We start from the raw sequence: 15000 nt of genomic DNA on the forward strand, positions 1-15000 counted from the left end.
CTTAATACGCCACGCCCCATCTCTGACACCATTTGAGCAGCGAAGCTGTGAGGGATATGATGAGAATGAGGAGCGACGAGGAATAACTCTGAAGGTGGAGCGGGAAAGCTGAAGTCGCTGGATGCGGTGAAGATGCTGAGGCAGTCAGATGGAGACAGACGTGAGACGAATGATGCTCTACGAGCGATTCCGGAGGATGTCCCTCCCTGGATGAGGAGGCACGAAAGGGATACGAGGCATCTTGTGATGTCTGAGGGAGAGGCAGGGAGGGAGGGAGGGAGGGGGAGAGAGCGCGAGGGAGGATATAGGAGGGACAGATGGAATGAGTGACGGAGCAAGGTATCAGGTGATGAGTGTCTTGTGCGAGTTGTGGGTTCAGGAGGGGACAGCGAAGAAGAAAGGTAAATGAGAGAAGAGAAGCGATTATGCATTCGATGAAGAAAGGGAAATAAGGAAGCATTTGAAACTGAAATAACCTTTAGAAAAAGGTAACACACGGGGAGGCAGTGGCACCGGGGAGGGGGCAGTAAAACCTTATCTCTTGGAGAAACAAGAAAAAAGAAGGGTAAGGAAGGGACCAGCTAATGGAAAAGACAAAAGCGGGAAATGAGAGCATATGAAGAAGAAGGGAAAAAATAGAAAATGTGAAACCAAGGTATGAGAGAAGAAAGTATTGACGGTATGGGAGAAACCAAAAAAAAGAACAAAGTAAGAGATAAATCACTCAACGTTAAACTTGAAAACTAAATGCAAAGCAAGAAAGAGAGCGAGACAAAGAATCAACAAATGCAGAAGAATAAAGGTTCGGTTTCCAGGTTTGTGGTGAAGTCATGCGCTTGAGTCACGCTCTCAAGGGACGCCTTTCCTCGTCCAGTCATTTGAGATTTCCCCGCGGAGCAGTTTTATCATGTCCTGTTGATACGATGCACTCTTAGGATTTTATTGTGACATCATTTTGAAATTTCTTCATGACACATTACTAGAATTTCTTCAGATGTCATTTTGGAATGGGATATAGAATTTAGGCCAAAGGCCAAGCACTGGGACCTACGTGATCATTCAGCGCTGAAAGGAAAATTGAGAGTAGAAAGGTTTGCAAAGGTGTGACAGGAGGAAAACCTCAAAGCAGTTGCACTATGAAACAATTGTTAGAAGAGGGTGGATACCAAGAAGGAAGAAAGAGAATATGAAGAGAGGCACAGTAAAACGAATGAAAGGGGTTGTAGCTAGGGGCCGAAGGGACGCTGCAAAGAACCTTAAGTAAGTAATGCCTTCAGTGCACCGCATGAGGTGCACTGACGGCGCTACCCCTCTACAGGGGATGTCATTTTGGGATGTCCTGGCAACGTCACCCCGGAATCGCAATCTCTAGTTGCTTCATAATTGCATTGGATGACAGCTGAAACAAGTCCTGGTTTTTCAAAGCACTGGAGTTGGTAGAAGTGCGAAATTTAGCTGATATTATTTCTGATTTAACGATTTCTATTTCGTAAGTGAAAATCTTTATATTGCCTTGTTCATTTCTTAATGACATCTTGACTGCATCGTTCATACAGGAGCAAAGTCTTAGATAATGAGGAATTCTCGTGTATTCGATTTCGGTGTGAACATTTTTCGTACCGCTGAAGTTATATTGACAACGACATTAAAGAAAATGTACCAGAAGAGCTAAAACTGATTATTCAAATTCTTCTAACGAGAAATGCTAAGCTGCGTGCGTTTCGCCTAATTTAACCATCACTTATCTCCACTGAACCACTGTGAAAAATTTAAGTAAAAGACAAAAAAAAAAAGCAACTCTGGCAGACTAACATTTGATAACCTGCAGATGATATCGTTAAGGGAGCATCATCACTCTCTCTCTCTCTCTCTCTCTCTCTCTCTCTCTTTTCTCCTTGTCGGATAAACCATACGACGTCTTGAGGTTAGAGGGTTTGAAAGAATGGCTCTGTGTACTGGACCGTCTGCAAAGACGCGAGTCTGACAGTAAAGCAATAAATCGAGGTTACCTCAGGTTCTGTTGTGAACTGGAGATCGAAGGACGCCTTCCACTTAAAATGATTCAATTTTGGTTGACTGATTGAGACTGAGGTGGCTTATACCAGCAAAAATTCTTGCTGACAGATATACGGTTCCTGATGTGGGCTTAAGTACCCTTTCAAGCCGACAGAGACAGCTCAGTGTTTTGTGGCCTCATCGGGAACATGATCTCAGAAGGAGTTATTCTTACGAGTCTTCTTTTTTCTACTAGAAATTTTCAAACAGACTTTATATTAGCTTCATGAAAGGGGATTGGGCAATGAAAATAAACGGAATGACTTTGCTCATTCTTTTACTAAACACACAAATAAAGAGTTTTTAAAACTCATGATAGGACTACGTGAGATACCAAGAAAAGAATGATGATGAAAATTTGGCCACTAGCCAGGCACTGAAGGGGCACTTTCAGCCATCCAGCGCTAAGACAGTGACAAGAAGGAGTTGAGTGGTTGGACAGCAAGCTGGATTAAGAAAGCGGGAATGAAGCTTCTTAAGTGAAAGGCTAAAGAGTGGGTGCAGCTAGAGGCCGAAGGAACCCAGCAAACAACCTTTATAAGGCCCAGGATCCGCTTGGTGAGTCCTGGTAAGGCCTAGGGCCTACATAGCATCACGGGAGGTAAATTGACGTCACTACCTCCTACGGCAACAAAGGAAGAATAAAAAATGCTAAAAATAGCGAGTAACGCTTTCAGTGTTAAAGTTTCCCATAGGAATAAATCATTATTAAAAATTTTTCTCAGCAAATATTCATAACAATGGATATTAAAGTTACAGTTGACATCCAGTGCTAAACTGATATTTAGATCATATAAATGCTGCAGAGGAAAATAAACTGATATATAGATTAAAGCTTGAATATATATATATATATATATATATATATATATATATATATATATATATATATATATATATATATATATATATATATATATATGTATATATATATATGCATATTAGAGAGAGAGAGAGAGAGAGAGAGAGAGAAAGAGAAAAAGAGAAAGAGAGAGAGAGAGAGAGAGAGAGAGAGAGAGAGAGAAGTTAAGTATACTTTAGTTTAACCAGACCACCTAGAGCTGATTAACAGCTCTCCAGAGAGGGCTGGGCCCAAAGGATTAGACTTATTTTACGTGGCTAAGAACCAATTGGTTACCTAGCAACGGGACCTGCAGCTTATTGTGGAATCCGAACCACATTATACTGAGAAATAAATTTCTATCACCAGAAATAAATTCCTCTAATTCTTCATTGGCCGGCCGGAGATTCGAACGCGGGCCCAGCAGAGTGCTAGCCGAGAACGGTACCGACCAGTCCAACGAAGAAGAGAGAGAGAGAGAGAGAGAGAGAGAGAGAGAGAGAGAGAGAGAGAGAATCTTATGAATGGTTTGTTGGGGCCCTTCCGTTTTGATAGCATGCACTTGGACGGAATACTGAACTCTCGGGTCTACTGTTTTTTGTATCTTATTCTTTTGCATTCCCTCCAGCCCGGATGCAGCAGTCGACCGGTACTCAATTCACAGCTTTGGTTAACAGAGGCACGATATGTTTAAGGAAACGCTCCTCTATCACTTCTTTCTCGTCTAGGGAACGAACGTGAGCTCCTCGGAGTGAACCGGGAGCGTTATTACTTGCAGAGAGAGAGAGAGAGAGAGAGAGAGAGAGAGAGAGAGAGAGAGAGAGAGAGAGAGACTTCCAAACTTACTCTTCAAATGAATGAACTCTGACCTTTTTTGGAAACTTCTTTCGATAACAAAGTATTGAATTTGTTTTTGTCAATATACCATCCAATTAGTCAGTTCTAAGTTTGCAGGAGAGAGAGAGAGAGAGAGAGAGAGAGAGAGAGAGAGAGGCACCTGTTATTATCAAAACGGTTCCTGTTCGGTATTCGTTAGCTTCATCTCTAATAGACCAAACATAGATTCTGCTAATTGGATTATATCGAAAGGAGCGTAGGCGACGAACGTGATTCTGTGCGTTTCAAACATTTCTTGAAAAAATCTTCTCCATCAGTTATTATGATCTCTTCTATTTTGGAAATAAGACATAAAATTCTATTTGTATGGCTCGTCTGCGGACACATTGAAAAGACCCCCTTTCAGCAGTCTGCACAAAAAAATAATTTGTTACATTATTACCATAATTATGAGGCATTAATTGTGGATCTCTTTCTTCCTAGACTAGAAAATTGTTACATTAATTCATTAAATTTAGCAAAGCTTAATTTCCCAACAGAATGAAGAGAAAGATGAACATTTAGGTTTTGAAATACAGATGCATCGTCTTGGCACTCATCATTAGCGACCAAAGAGGCAGCAAATGATATGTACAACAGAAACAGCAGCAGGCCTTCGCCAAACGTCCTCTAGAGGCTTTTTCGGGTGAGGTTTAAGACGTATGGCTCCTCGACGACTTATGATCAAAACGAACTAACAAAAATACACACACAACCTCTGATGAGAATGAACTTATAAGATGACTGTCATAGTTTTCTGTAAAAGACAACAACTGAGATGGCTATATGTCTGTCCGTCCGCACTTTTTCTGCCCGCCCTCATATCTTAAACAAAACTGAGGCTAGAGGCCTGCAAATTGGTATGGTGATCATCCACCCTCAAATCATCAAACATACCAAATTGCAGCCCTCTAGCCTTGGTAGTTTTGATTTTATTTAAGGTTAAAGTTAGCCATGATCATGCGTCTGGCACTGCTATAGGCGCCAACAACACAGGCCACTACCGGGTTGTGGCTGAAAGTTTCAAGGGCCGCGGCTAAGAGTTTCATACAGCATTATACGCTGTACAGAAAACTCAATTGCATCGAAGAAACTTAAGCACATTTTTTACTTATGAAATGGCGTCAAAGCGGTCATGTTCATCGGTGGTGTCATAATTCGGTACCCTAATTAGTCGTCCCATAACGCTTCAGCGAACTAAATAAAGACTATCCATATTTTTCGACAGTGAACTAGATTTTCATTTGCTTAGATCCGAGAAATTTTTCTTCTTATACAATGCAAAATATTCCAGACAACATTCTGGCATACGGGTGTAAGTAAATATTTGAGTTCACAGTCTTGAATTAAATGATAATACTCGTAATAATTGTGCTTAACAACTTCAATAAATAATCAATTTACAGTCGATCATTCGTTGGCGATGGTTTGTTCTTTCACTTTCTCCTACTGACACTATAATCTCCCTAACGTAATTGGTCAAAAGGCGGGGGCGGGGGGGCCGCCGCCCAATTGCTTTACAGCGGTGACATTTCTCCGTTTCCAAGTTACTCGAGGATTGTGGATGATACCCTTTCCTTCCTAAGACCTTGACCTGTTATATTATACAGTAATCCTCTTTGGTAATTCCTGGTTTTGTAAGCAACTGAGTTTAGCGCTAACTCTTCTTTTTGAAACGTTATTAACATAAATGAGGATATGTGAACATAAATTAAATGAAATTTAGATATTAACTATCACCAGGTGACTGACTCTCTCCCTCCTTTAAATGTTTTTTCACGTCACTTCCAGTAATTATTAGGCTCCTCCTTTGTCTTATTTTAATCAGTAGAGTTTTTCTTTCGTTTCTCTGATTTTTTTTCTTGCATTTTACAGTTGTTTAACGATTGCACAAATGTCGTTTGAAAAATTATCACTGTGTATTGGAAATGCTCGCTCTCTCTCTCTCTCTCTCTCTCTCTCTTTCTCTCTCTCTCTCTCTCTCTCTCTCGCAGATTTCTTTTATTTTTAGATGTAAATATAGTATTTATTAATTTTCATTATTCTAGGCTATAGTTTTGCTATGCTTTATTATTTTATTATTTGAAGTTACATTGGTCTGTTAAGTCATTTCTAAAGTCTCTGCTGAACATGTTATTTGTAAAGTCTCTGCTGAGCAAGTTTTTTATGGTGATGTCCCATTTTCTTTGCCTCTACAATTCGTTACACCTGGCGTGCCGGGTCATGTAAATCCAATCATTTAAACTATGTATGTAATTGTTTACCTGTCTTCGATTTGTGTACCATGTATTCTTCTTTCGCAGGCATCAAGATTGTATTCAACTTCAATTCTGTCTATTTGCATACTGTAAAGTGTACTCGTTCGCTGTATTTATTGTTAATTATTATCGACCTCAGGTCACCCTTGCTCTCATTGTATTCTGCGGCGTGATGTCAGTCTGCCGCTATATAAACTGCCTGGATCAGGAATAAAGTAGCAGTACTCTTTTACCTGCTAGTTTTTTGCACCTCTTAAAGTGGTGACCCTGGAGTGGTTCCCGGAGCCATTAGTGGACCCATACGGCAACTCAGTCTTGTCTCCAGGAACTAACTCACGCCCCTAACGGTCTAACTACGGCGCTGTAACCAGTGTTCGGGCGTGCTGACTCTCGTTGGCAAAATCACCAGCGTCATTAGCGGACTCACATGGCGCGCTTCCAAGTGCGTTTTGACGCGAGTATCCCACTCCAAATTAAGAGGGCAAGAGCGAGCATGGACGCGGACATCCCCTCCCTCGTTCAGTTAACCGCTAACCTCGTGGATTCGGATGTCTACCTCCCTCCCATATCACCCATGCCCGCCCCCATGCCGAGGCTCTCATGCTCCTCCACACCCCTGCCCGTGCCCTGCACTCTCCCCTGCCTGGGGCCCTGCCCGGCAGGAAAAACAAGGGCCGCCCTGTCCATAAAATTGCTGCCGTTCATGCAGGGGAATCCGTCGGCATGGCTGTACAGGGTCGAGAGTCAATTCAGGCTGGCGGAACTCAACGACGAGGTGCTACAGGCAGACACAGTACTCAACGCAGGAGGAGGGTGCAGAGCAGGAGGTCAACGCCATCACCAGGAGGCGCCCACCGCCTCACAGCAGGTGGAATTCCCCGGGTCTTTGCCACTACCACAGGTGATTCGGCAAGGATGCCCATTCAAAAAACAGGGGAGGCGGCGGCCAGCAGGACAGGCCGCCATGGCAACAGAAGATCCCAGGGGCCCAGAGCCAGTAGGCTTCTACGTCCACGACACAGTCTCTGGCAGGATGATGTTGGTCGACATGGGGGCCGTTAGATCAATCTTCCCGCTATCCAGAGAGGACCGCAAGCGAGCACTGAACCCAGCTGCCTCCCTGATGGCCGCCAACGGGTCCCCCATCCTCTCCTACGGCACCAGCCCCCTGTCGATCTCCATCCTTGGCCGGAGACATTCCTGGGACTTCTTCATCGCAGACGTAAGGACCCCACTCCTGGGTGCGGATTTCTTTGCCAACTTTGGGCTGGCAGTTGACGTCGGTCGGAAGCGCCTCCTCGACACTGACTCCTGCCAGTCCCTCCCGTTAGCAACGGGACCCAAGGCACCCACCATTTGCTCCGCTGCCCCCCACCAGTACTCACAGCTGCTGAAGGAGTTCCCTGACGAGTTCAGGCCTGAGCTCCGCCAGATAGCCGGGACCCCAGCCAAACATGGCATCTACCATCACATAGAAACAAAGGGCCCCCCTGCACATGCGAGGTTCTGGAGGCTTCCCCCTCGGTGCCTTCAGGAGGCCAAGAATGCGTTCGCTGAAATGGAGCGGATGGGAATATGTAAGAAGGCCTCCAGCTTGTGGGCCTCCCTCCTCCACATGGTGCAGAAACCGGACGGCTCCTGAGAGACCCTGTGGTGACTACAGGCGGCTCAACCTCGCAACGGAACCTGACCATTACCCCCTGCCGAACATGCAGGATCTCACGGCCTCCTTCCATGGGGCCAAAATATTCACTAAAAATTGGATCTCTTGAAATCTTATTTCCAGGTACCATTCATGCCAGAGGACATACCGAAGACTGCCATCATCACGCCTTTCGGGTCCTACGTCTTCGTCTTCTCCACCTTCGGCCTGAGGAACGCCGGGGTGACTTTCCAGCAGCTCATGGACAGCATCCTGGGGGACCTGAAGTTCTGCGTCTGCTCTGTGGATGATATCCTTATGTTTTCCAGGTCCCACAAGGAGCACCAGAAGCACATCCGGGCAGTCCTGCAGCGCCTGCAGGAGAACGGCCTCGTCGTACGCTTCGACAAGTGCACCTTCGGCGTCCAGAGAGCTGACTTCCTGGGCCACGAGGTATCCCCGGATGGTGTCCGCTCGCTCACATTCAAAGTCGCAGCCGTCACCAGGTTTCCTGTCTCCACCTCCATCAAGGCCATCCAGGAGTTCCTCGGGATGGTGAACTACTACAGGAGGTTCATCACTGGGATCGCACACACCATGGCCCCCCTGACGGAGACCTTGAAAGGCCAACCAAAGTCCTTAGTGTGGGGACCCAGCCAGCAGCAGACCTTCTCCCTGACGAAGGCCGCCCTCACCGAGGCAACTGCCTTGGCCCACCAGAATCCCACCGCCCCCTCCTGCGGACGACGGACGCCAGACCTCAGTCATGGTCTGGTGGGGGCCTGTGTTGTTGGTATTATAGTGGTGCCAGGAGCACGATTATGGCTAACTTTAACCTTAAATAAAATAAAAACTCAGCGTCGCCTGTGGCGCTGTCCTGGAGCAGGTCATAGACGGCGCCCCCCAGCCCATCGCCTTCTTCAGCAAGAAGTTCAACCCTGCAGAGGCCCGCTACAGCACCTTCGACAGGGAACTCTGCGCAGTGTACCATGAAGTCCGGCATTTCAAGTTCCTCCTGGAGGGCACGCCCTTCACAATCTACACAGACCACCAGCCACTGGTCCATGCCTTCACCAAGCAAGGGGACGCATGGTCTTCCAGGCAGCAGCGACACCTCTCGGCCATCGCAGAGTTCACCTGCTTCGTCAAGTACCTCCCAGGCAGGAAGAACCCTGTGGCGGACGCCCTCTCCAGAGTCGAGCTTAACGCGGTGCAGCTCCGGATCAACTACGAAGACCTCGCCAGGGAGCAGGCCGCCGACCCAAAGACCCCAGCCTACCGCACCGCCATCACGTCCCTGAAGTGGAGGGACGTGTCCCTCACCCCCAGGGGCCCAAATCTCCTCTGCGACGTCAGTACTGGCCAGCCCTGCCCCCTGGTACCCGCCTCCCGCCGCCACCAGGTATTCGACGTCATCCACGGGCTGTCACACCCCTCCGGCAGGACAACGGCCAAGCTGCTGTCAGAGAAGTTCATCTGGCACGGAGTGCAGAAGGATGCGAGGACCTGGACGAGGCAGTGCCTGAAGTGCCAAACCAGCAAGGTGGGGCATCACACCGAGTCCGGGGTAGGCGAGTTCCTGCAGCTAGGGCGGCGGTTCGGCCATGTTCACATCGACGTCGTTGGGCCCCTTCCACCGTCAGGTGGGTCCAGATATCTCCTGATGGTGGTCGACCGCTCAACGAGGTGGCCCGAAGCCACGCTACTGCAAGAAGCCACCCCCAGCGCATGCGCCGAGGCCCTGCTCTCCAGTTGGATCAGCCACTTCGGCGTCCCAGACCACATCACAACCGACAGGGGCCCTGCCTTCCTGTCCGAGTTGTAGTCTGCCCTGGCTCGGCTGCTGGCGACAGCTCATCACACTACCACGGCCTACAACCCTGCTGCCAATGGCTTGGTTGAGCGGTTTCACAGGTCCCTGAAGGTGTCCCTTATGGCCCGCTGCACCGCCGAGGACTGGAAGTACCAGCTGTCGTGGGTCCTCCTCAGGTTGAGAACCGCCCTCAGGGCCGACGGCGCCCTGTCTGCAGCTGAGAAAACCTATGGCGAGCCCCTCGTGGTCCCGGGCGAGCTAGTTACAGAAGACCACCACAACCCATCTGTCCAGAGGCTTCGCGACATAGTCGGCAAGTTCGCCCCCTGCAAGCAGACATATACTGCAGATTGGTCACCTTCACACCACCCGGGCTGTCCTCCACCACCCACGTCATCGTCAGGGATGATGCCGTCCACCCACCGCTGACCAGGCCCTACAGGGGGCCCTTCCGCGTGCTGGAGCGGAACAACAAGGCGTTCCTGCTCGCCCTTCATGGGAAGAACGACTAGGTGTCAGTAGACCGCGTCAAGCCCGCCCTCCTGGAGGAGGACACAAACTTCACCACACCGCACCCTCCACCTGGGCAGCTGTTGCCACAGCCAGCCCCTCGTAAGAAGTGGGCACGCGGCCGCCCCCGGAAGCACCCGCCCACACCCGCAGTCAGCCACCCCCACACACAAGGCGTTCCCCCGATGTCCTCACGCAGCCATGGCACCCTTCAGCGCCCCAGCAGATACGCCAACTAATCAGACGTTACCCATGTCTTGGGGGGGGGGGGGGGAGTATTTGTAAAGTCATTTGTAAAGTCTCTGCTGAACATGTTATTTGTAAAGTCTCTGCTGAGCAAGTTTTCTATGGTGGCGTCCCATTTTCTTTGCCTCTACAATTCGTCATGCCTGGTGTGCCGGGTCACGTAAATCCAATCATTTAAACTATGTATATAATATAATTGTTTACCTGTCTTCGATTTGTGTACCATGTATTCTTCTTTCACAGGCATCAAGATTGTATTCAACTTCAATTCTGTCTATTTGCATATTGTAAAGTGTACTCGTTCGCTGTATTTATTGTTAATTATTATCAACCTCAGGTCACCCTTGCTCCCATTGTATTCTGCGGTGCGACGTCAGTCTGCCGCTATATAAACTGCCTGGATCAGGAATAAAGTACCAGTACTCTTTTACCTGCTCGTTTTTTTGCACCTCTTAAAGGTCTACCTGTAGGAATGAAAGGGCTCATTTTGGGGAGATATCCATTGTCCCTTGTGTTGACCCACGATTAATCCTTTAATGGAATGGGTTAATCCAAGGCTACTGACCCAAAACTAAAATTGTTTCTTTCTCACCATCGCCTAAGGGTAAATGCAGATATGGCAGCACGTGAGGAAAGCAGTGTCGCATTGTCTTAATTAATATTTTCATATTCTATTTCTAACAATATTATTATCATAAAAGTGCCCTCAGTTATAGTGAGATATGTTTCTTAAATAAAGCTTTTTTTTTTTTAAGAATCGAAAGGGAGTCTTCAATAGCCTTGTTTGCACAATGAGGAAAGTACATTTGGCATCGCTCTTTCACCCTCCCTGTGCCCTCTTTTGACCAAGCACGCTGGGGAGACTATAATCGTGTTAACCATTTGTTTTTCGTTTTCCTAGTTCCCTTTCTCTTTTACTCCCACACACTATTTTCGTTTGTTCTACAGCTTTCCTTCTCTTCCACTTCCTAACACTACTTTAACACAATATATATAGAAACTTACTCTCCAATTCAGGGACCGCGAGTCATCGTTTTTCTCAGATATCTTTCAAACTAATTGTTTGAGCGAAATGGTACTTTGACAGTGTACAAGATACCTCCCGCTACCTTTTGGTAATATAGTGCATTGTCAAACGGTGTTAGTTAAGGCGTTTACTCTTGGCCTTTAAAGGCATGATTCAGCAGGATTACTCTATGCAATCGAACGACCGCTATCCCTCATAGACAGGAAAGGGTGGCGGAGGGAGGGACGGGACGGGGATAAAGGACGTTCGAATGCATGACGATGCTTGGCAACACCATGCAAGTCCAGAGTAAACGCCTTAATAAAAACCATTTGACAATGCACTATACTACTAAAAATTAGCGGGAGGTGTCATGTACACTGTGTCAAAGAACCATTTCGATCAAATAATTAGTTTGAAAGACATTTGAGAAAAACGATGACTCGCAGTCCCTGAAGTGGGAGCAAGTATCTCGTTAGCAAACCGACTCGTTCCAGAAAACCAAGTCTACCCACGCGCAGGTAAATTGTGGCGGAGAGAGAGCGGGGGTTATGGGGGTTTAACCTTCTTGGGGGTAAATTCTGTGACTTCAGACCGATCTAGCATCCTGTAGCTAGCCTTATAGAGCGTTCATCATCTTTTGGTAAATATTTAATAAATACTGTTAGTTTTTCATAGAATATGGATTGAGTTACTAGCATTGATAACTTAGTAATGTCCACATTTTGTCATCTAAAAAATATGTAATGCTTGAAAAAATAGTATAGAAAAACACACATCTTACAAAAAATTTTCACTGTTGTGTACAGCTAATTTCTGGCGATAAATCACAGGTCTATGATGTATCCTATGAACAAGGTATATGCACCCTTTCACAAAGATACATTGCTTAAAAATAACAATGTAGGCTACTTAGATATACTACTTAGAAATAACGATGGAATTAAAGGTAAACAGTTGTTTAAAAGAGAAATAAAAATCATTGAACACACATTAGCTAGAACTTGAAGCATTCTTTCACAGCCCCTTTACTTCGTTCAGTATTTTTCGGAAGAAATGATTTGCCTGTTGAATATTCTTATTCTAAAGAACGTTCGACAACGAACGAAATATGTGACTGAATCAAGAGGTAAATGAGTAAAATTTAACATTTCTGCAGCTGACTTTTTGACAGTTCCTTTTCCAGCTCTTAGTCCTTATTCACCATGCTAGCATTAAACTATTTTTTCCCACCGTTTTCAGTTCTTAAAATTCTTTAGAGGGCTTCATTAATTTTCATCACCTCTGTTTATTATACCTGTCCATGAGTTATCTTCTAATGGTATATATGACCCAAGATATGGAAATGTTGGAAATTTATGGGAAATAAATCCACCGAAATATTCTAAACCAAGTTATTCATCGTCAGTCTCTTACAAACTTTCAGTAAAGCTATTTCCTTTTTCTCCTGCACCGAAATTCTCTGGTAAACTAAAAATTATGGCTGGACGACTCAATTCACGTTGTAGTGGCTCATCGTCATTGCTATGGGAAGAAGTCTGCATATCAAGCTGGTATGTCATCTCCTTTGCAACGGTAGTCGGCGTTGTATTTTGATCTCAGGAGAGAACCGTCTTTCCCTAACAGATGACACATAATTCTCTGCTTCGCTGCAACTGTTGATGGTGCTGATAACAAGCTCCCACCTGTCGTAGGCAGGCAAAGAATTGCTCAAGTCCATCTTCATTTAGTCTGTATGTTATTATACATGATATATCGTATTTGTCTTTTACATTTTGTTGCAATTTGGACAAAGACGGAGAGGGAGTTACAAATCCCTTTTGAAATGGGTAAAGACCTTTACTTCCCAGAACCTTCATTGATTTTGCTATTTCTAACATGCGTTTAAGAATTTCATCTTGGTTTGACATGTTCAACCCATGGCATTCCTGGATATTTTTTTGTCATAAGGTACTCGTTTCCACATGAGTTGGAAAGTTGTGAAAAGTTACTCCTTTCATTTTACCTTTATGCATAGGTACAGATCCCGTAGGCAATAACACCGAATGTTATGCAATGGGCAGTTTCAGCTTACCAGTTTATAATAGGTACAGTCGGGGAAATGATTTCTTTTACCCCTTGAGTTCACGAGACATTGTAAATGGCAACGCCGCTTTTGTTTATGTAGTTAAGCAGTAATACTATTACCTGATTGGTGCAGACGTCTCCTTACCAGTTAACATATATTTACTTACGTTATTTCATAAAAACTAAAATACGTTGGTAAAAAAAATGTGTGAACAATCTGCAACGTGAAAAATGGGTTTTTAAGTGTTTTTTTCTCAGGGTTATATAAAACGCTTTAGAGGAAGGAAATTACGTAGAGTAATATCATCATGCAGTGTCGTTTGGTTTCTGAGACTGACACAGGAGACGGAGGTGGACGGTGAAAGGTTGGAAGGAGGTAGAAGTTGTTGGGAGGGAAGGAAGGGATGGTGAACTGTAATCAAACCATGCGTAGCTTCGTTAACGATTTTGCTTGCTTATAAGTCCAAAATGTTTAGAAGCTACTGCGGAATTTCCATTTCATCAATTGATACTGTCGCTACAGTGACTGAAAATAAATATCGATGCAATTACTACAAAATCACATTCATTTTCCACAACCCATTTTTCAAGAGAGAGAGAGAGAGAGAGAGAGAGAGAGAGAGAGAGAGTTAACATCATGTAATCACACAAATCTCTAGCGGATGTAATTGCTTCTTAATGACATCACAAAAATTTATTTTGCTCGTCTACTTTCTTAAATGTGGCCAGCATTCTTTTATGATATTAATGAGTGAACAGACAAGCCATGCCATTGCTCCAACATTTACGTGGAAAACAAGCTCTTTCCTCATTAATCTCTTGGAAGATTAGAGAACCACTATCAGGCAGCCCCTATCAAGGGATGAACACCGAAAATATATAGCTTGTTAAATATCGTCTAATTAATATATAATTTATATAAATAATAGCATATAATCCACTTACAGCTTCACCCGGCGATGTTGACCGAGCCTTTATTGTGAAATATGCACGATATTAGTATACATTAAATGCTCTCTGCTATGCTATTCTTCTACTTCAAACACCCGTGCAGAAGGACCTTGGGTGGATGGATTCCACTTAAACTATAAGATTGGTTGTAGATGAATGACACTTTTCTCAATTAACAGAATCCAGATCCAAAGTCTTATGATATGAACCTATGAAATCATGGGAGGTCACATTCCACTTTTGGTCTGATGGTTTGGCTGCAGCATTAATGACTCTTGGCTCTGAGACGCAAATATTAGCTTTAAGAGCAATTATGCTTCAATTACTTGGTGCTGGTCATTGATCCCTTAGAGACACGCCAACATATAAATGACTTGATATATATATATATATATATATATATATATATATATATATATATATATATATATATATATATATTATTAAGTAGCAAGAATTCGCTAGAAAATTGCTCCCTTTTCTTTTGTTTCTTGCCTGCCGATCGATCGATAGACATATCTGTCTATCGACTTTGCACAGTCAGAATACAAGGGATTAAAACCAATTGTAGGCCACTCCCTTTAAGTAGATAATTTCTGATTCGAGGCAAAAGTGAATCTGTCTGGCTGTCCTTTACAGGCAAACGCCCCCTGCAGGCATCAGCTGAACATGACTCAACTCCCTATGTGCTGGACGTGCCCCCTGCCCCATAGGAGAGGAGATAAAAGTGACAAA

General features: G+C 44.9%; 2 protein-coding genes across 2 annotated transcripts in view; one reads left to right on the forward strand and one right to left on the reverse strand.

The window, feature by feature from the left end:
- LOC136825822 (uncharacterized) overlaps positions 1-567 on the reverse strand; it is a 28456-nt gene extending 27889 nt beyond the window's left edge. Inside the window, exon 1 of the mRNA XM_067082778.1 lies at positions 1-567. Coding sequence (XP_066938879.1) covers positions 1-431 — 431 coding nt within the window. The 5' untranslated portion in view covers positions 432-567.
- A 6511-nt stretch (positions 568-7078) lies between these two features.
- Positions 7079-7672, forward strand: LOC136825835 (uncharacterized). Its single transcript, XM_067082791.1, has one exon. It carries the CDS (start codon positions 7079-7081, stop codon positions 7670-7672), a length of 594 nt encoding a protein of 197 aa, XP_066938892.1.
- The last annotated feature ends 7328 nt before the right edge of the window (positions 7673-15000 follow it).

Source organism: Macrobrachium rosenbergii, chromosome 39, assembly GCF_040412425.1.
Source record: "Macrobrachium rosenbergii isolate ZJJX-2024 chromosome 39, ASM4041242v1, whole genome shotgun sequence".
In the NCBI taxonomy this organism is placed as follows: domain Eukaryota; kingdom Metazoa; phylum Arthropoda; class Malacostraca; order Decapoda; family Palaemonidae; genus Macrobrachium; species Macrobrachium rosenbergii.

What these genes read in the sequence shown, in the direction of transcription:
- LOC136825835 (XM_067082791.1), top strand. Translation starts at nt 7,079, where the DNA reads ATGGGGGCCGTTAGATCAATCTTCCCGCTATCCAGAGAGGACCGCAAG.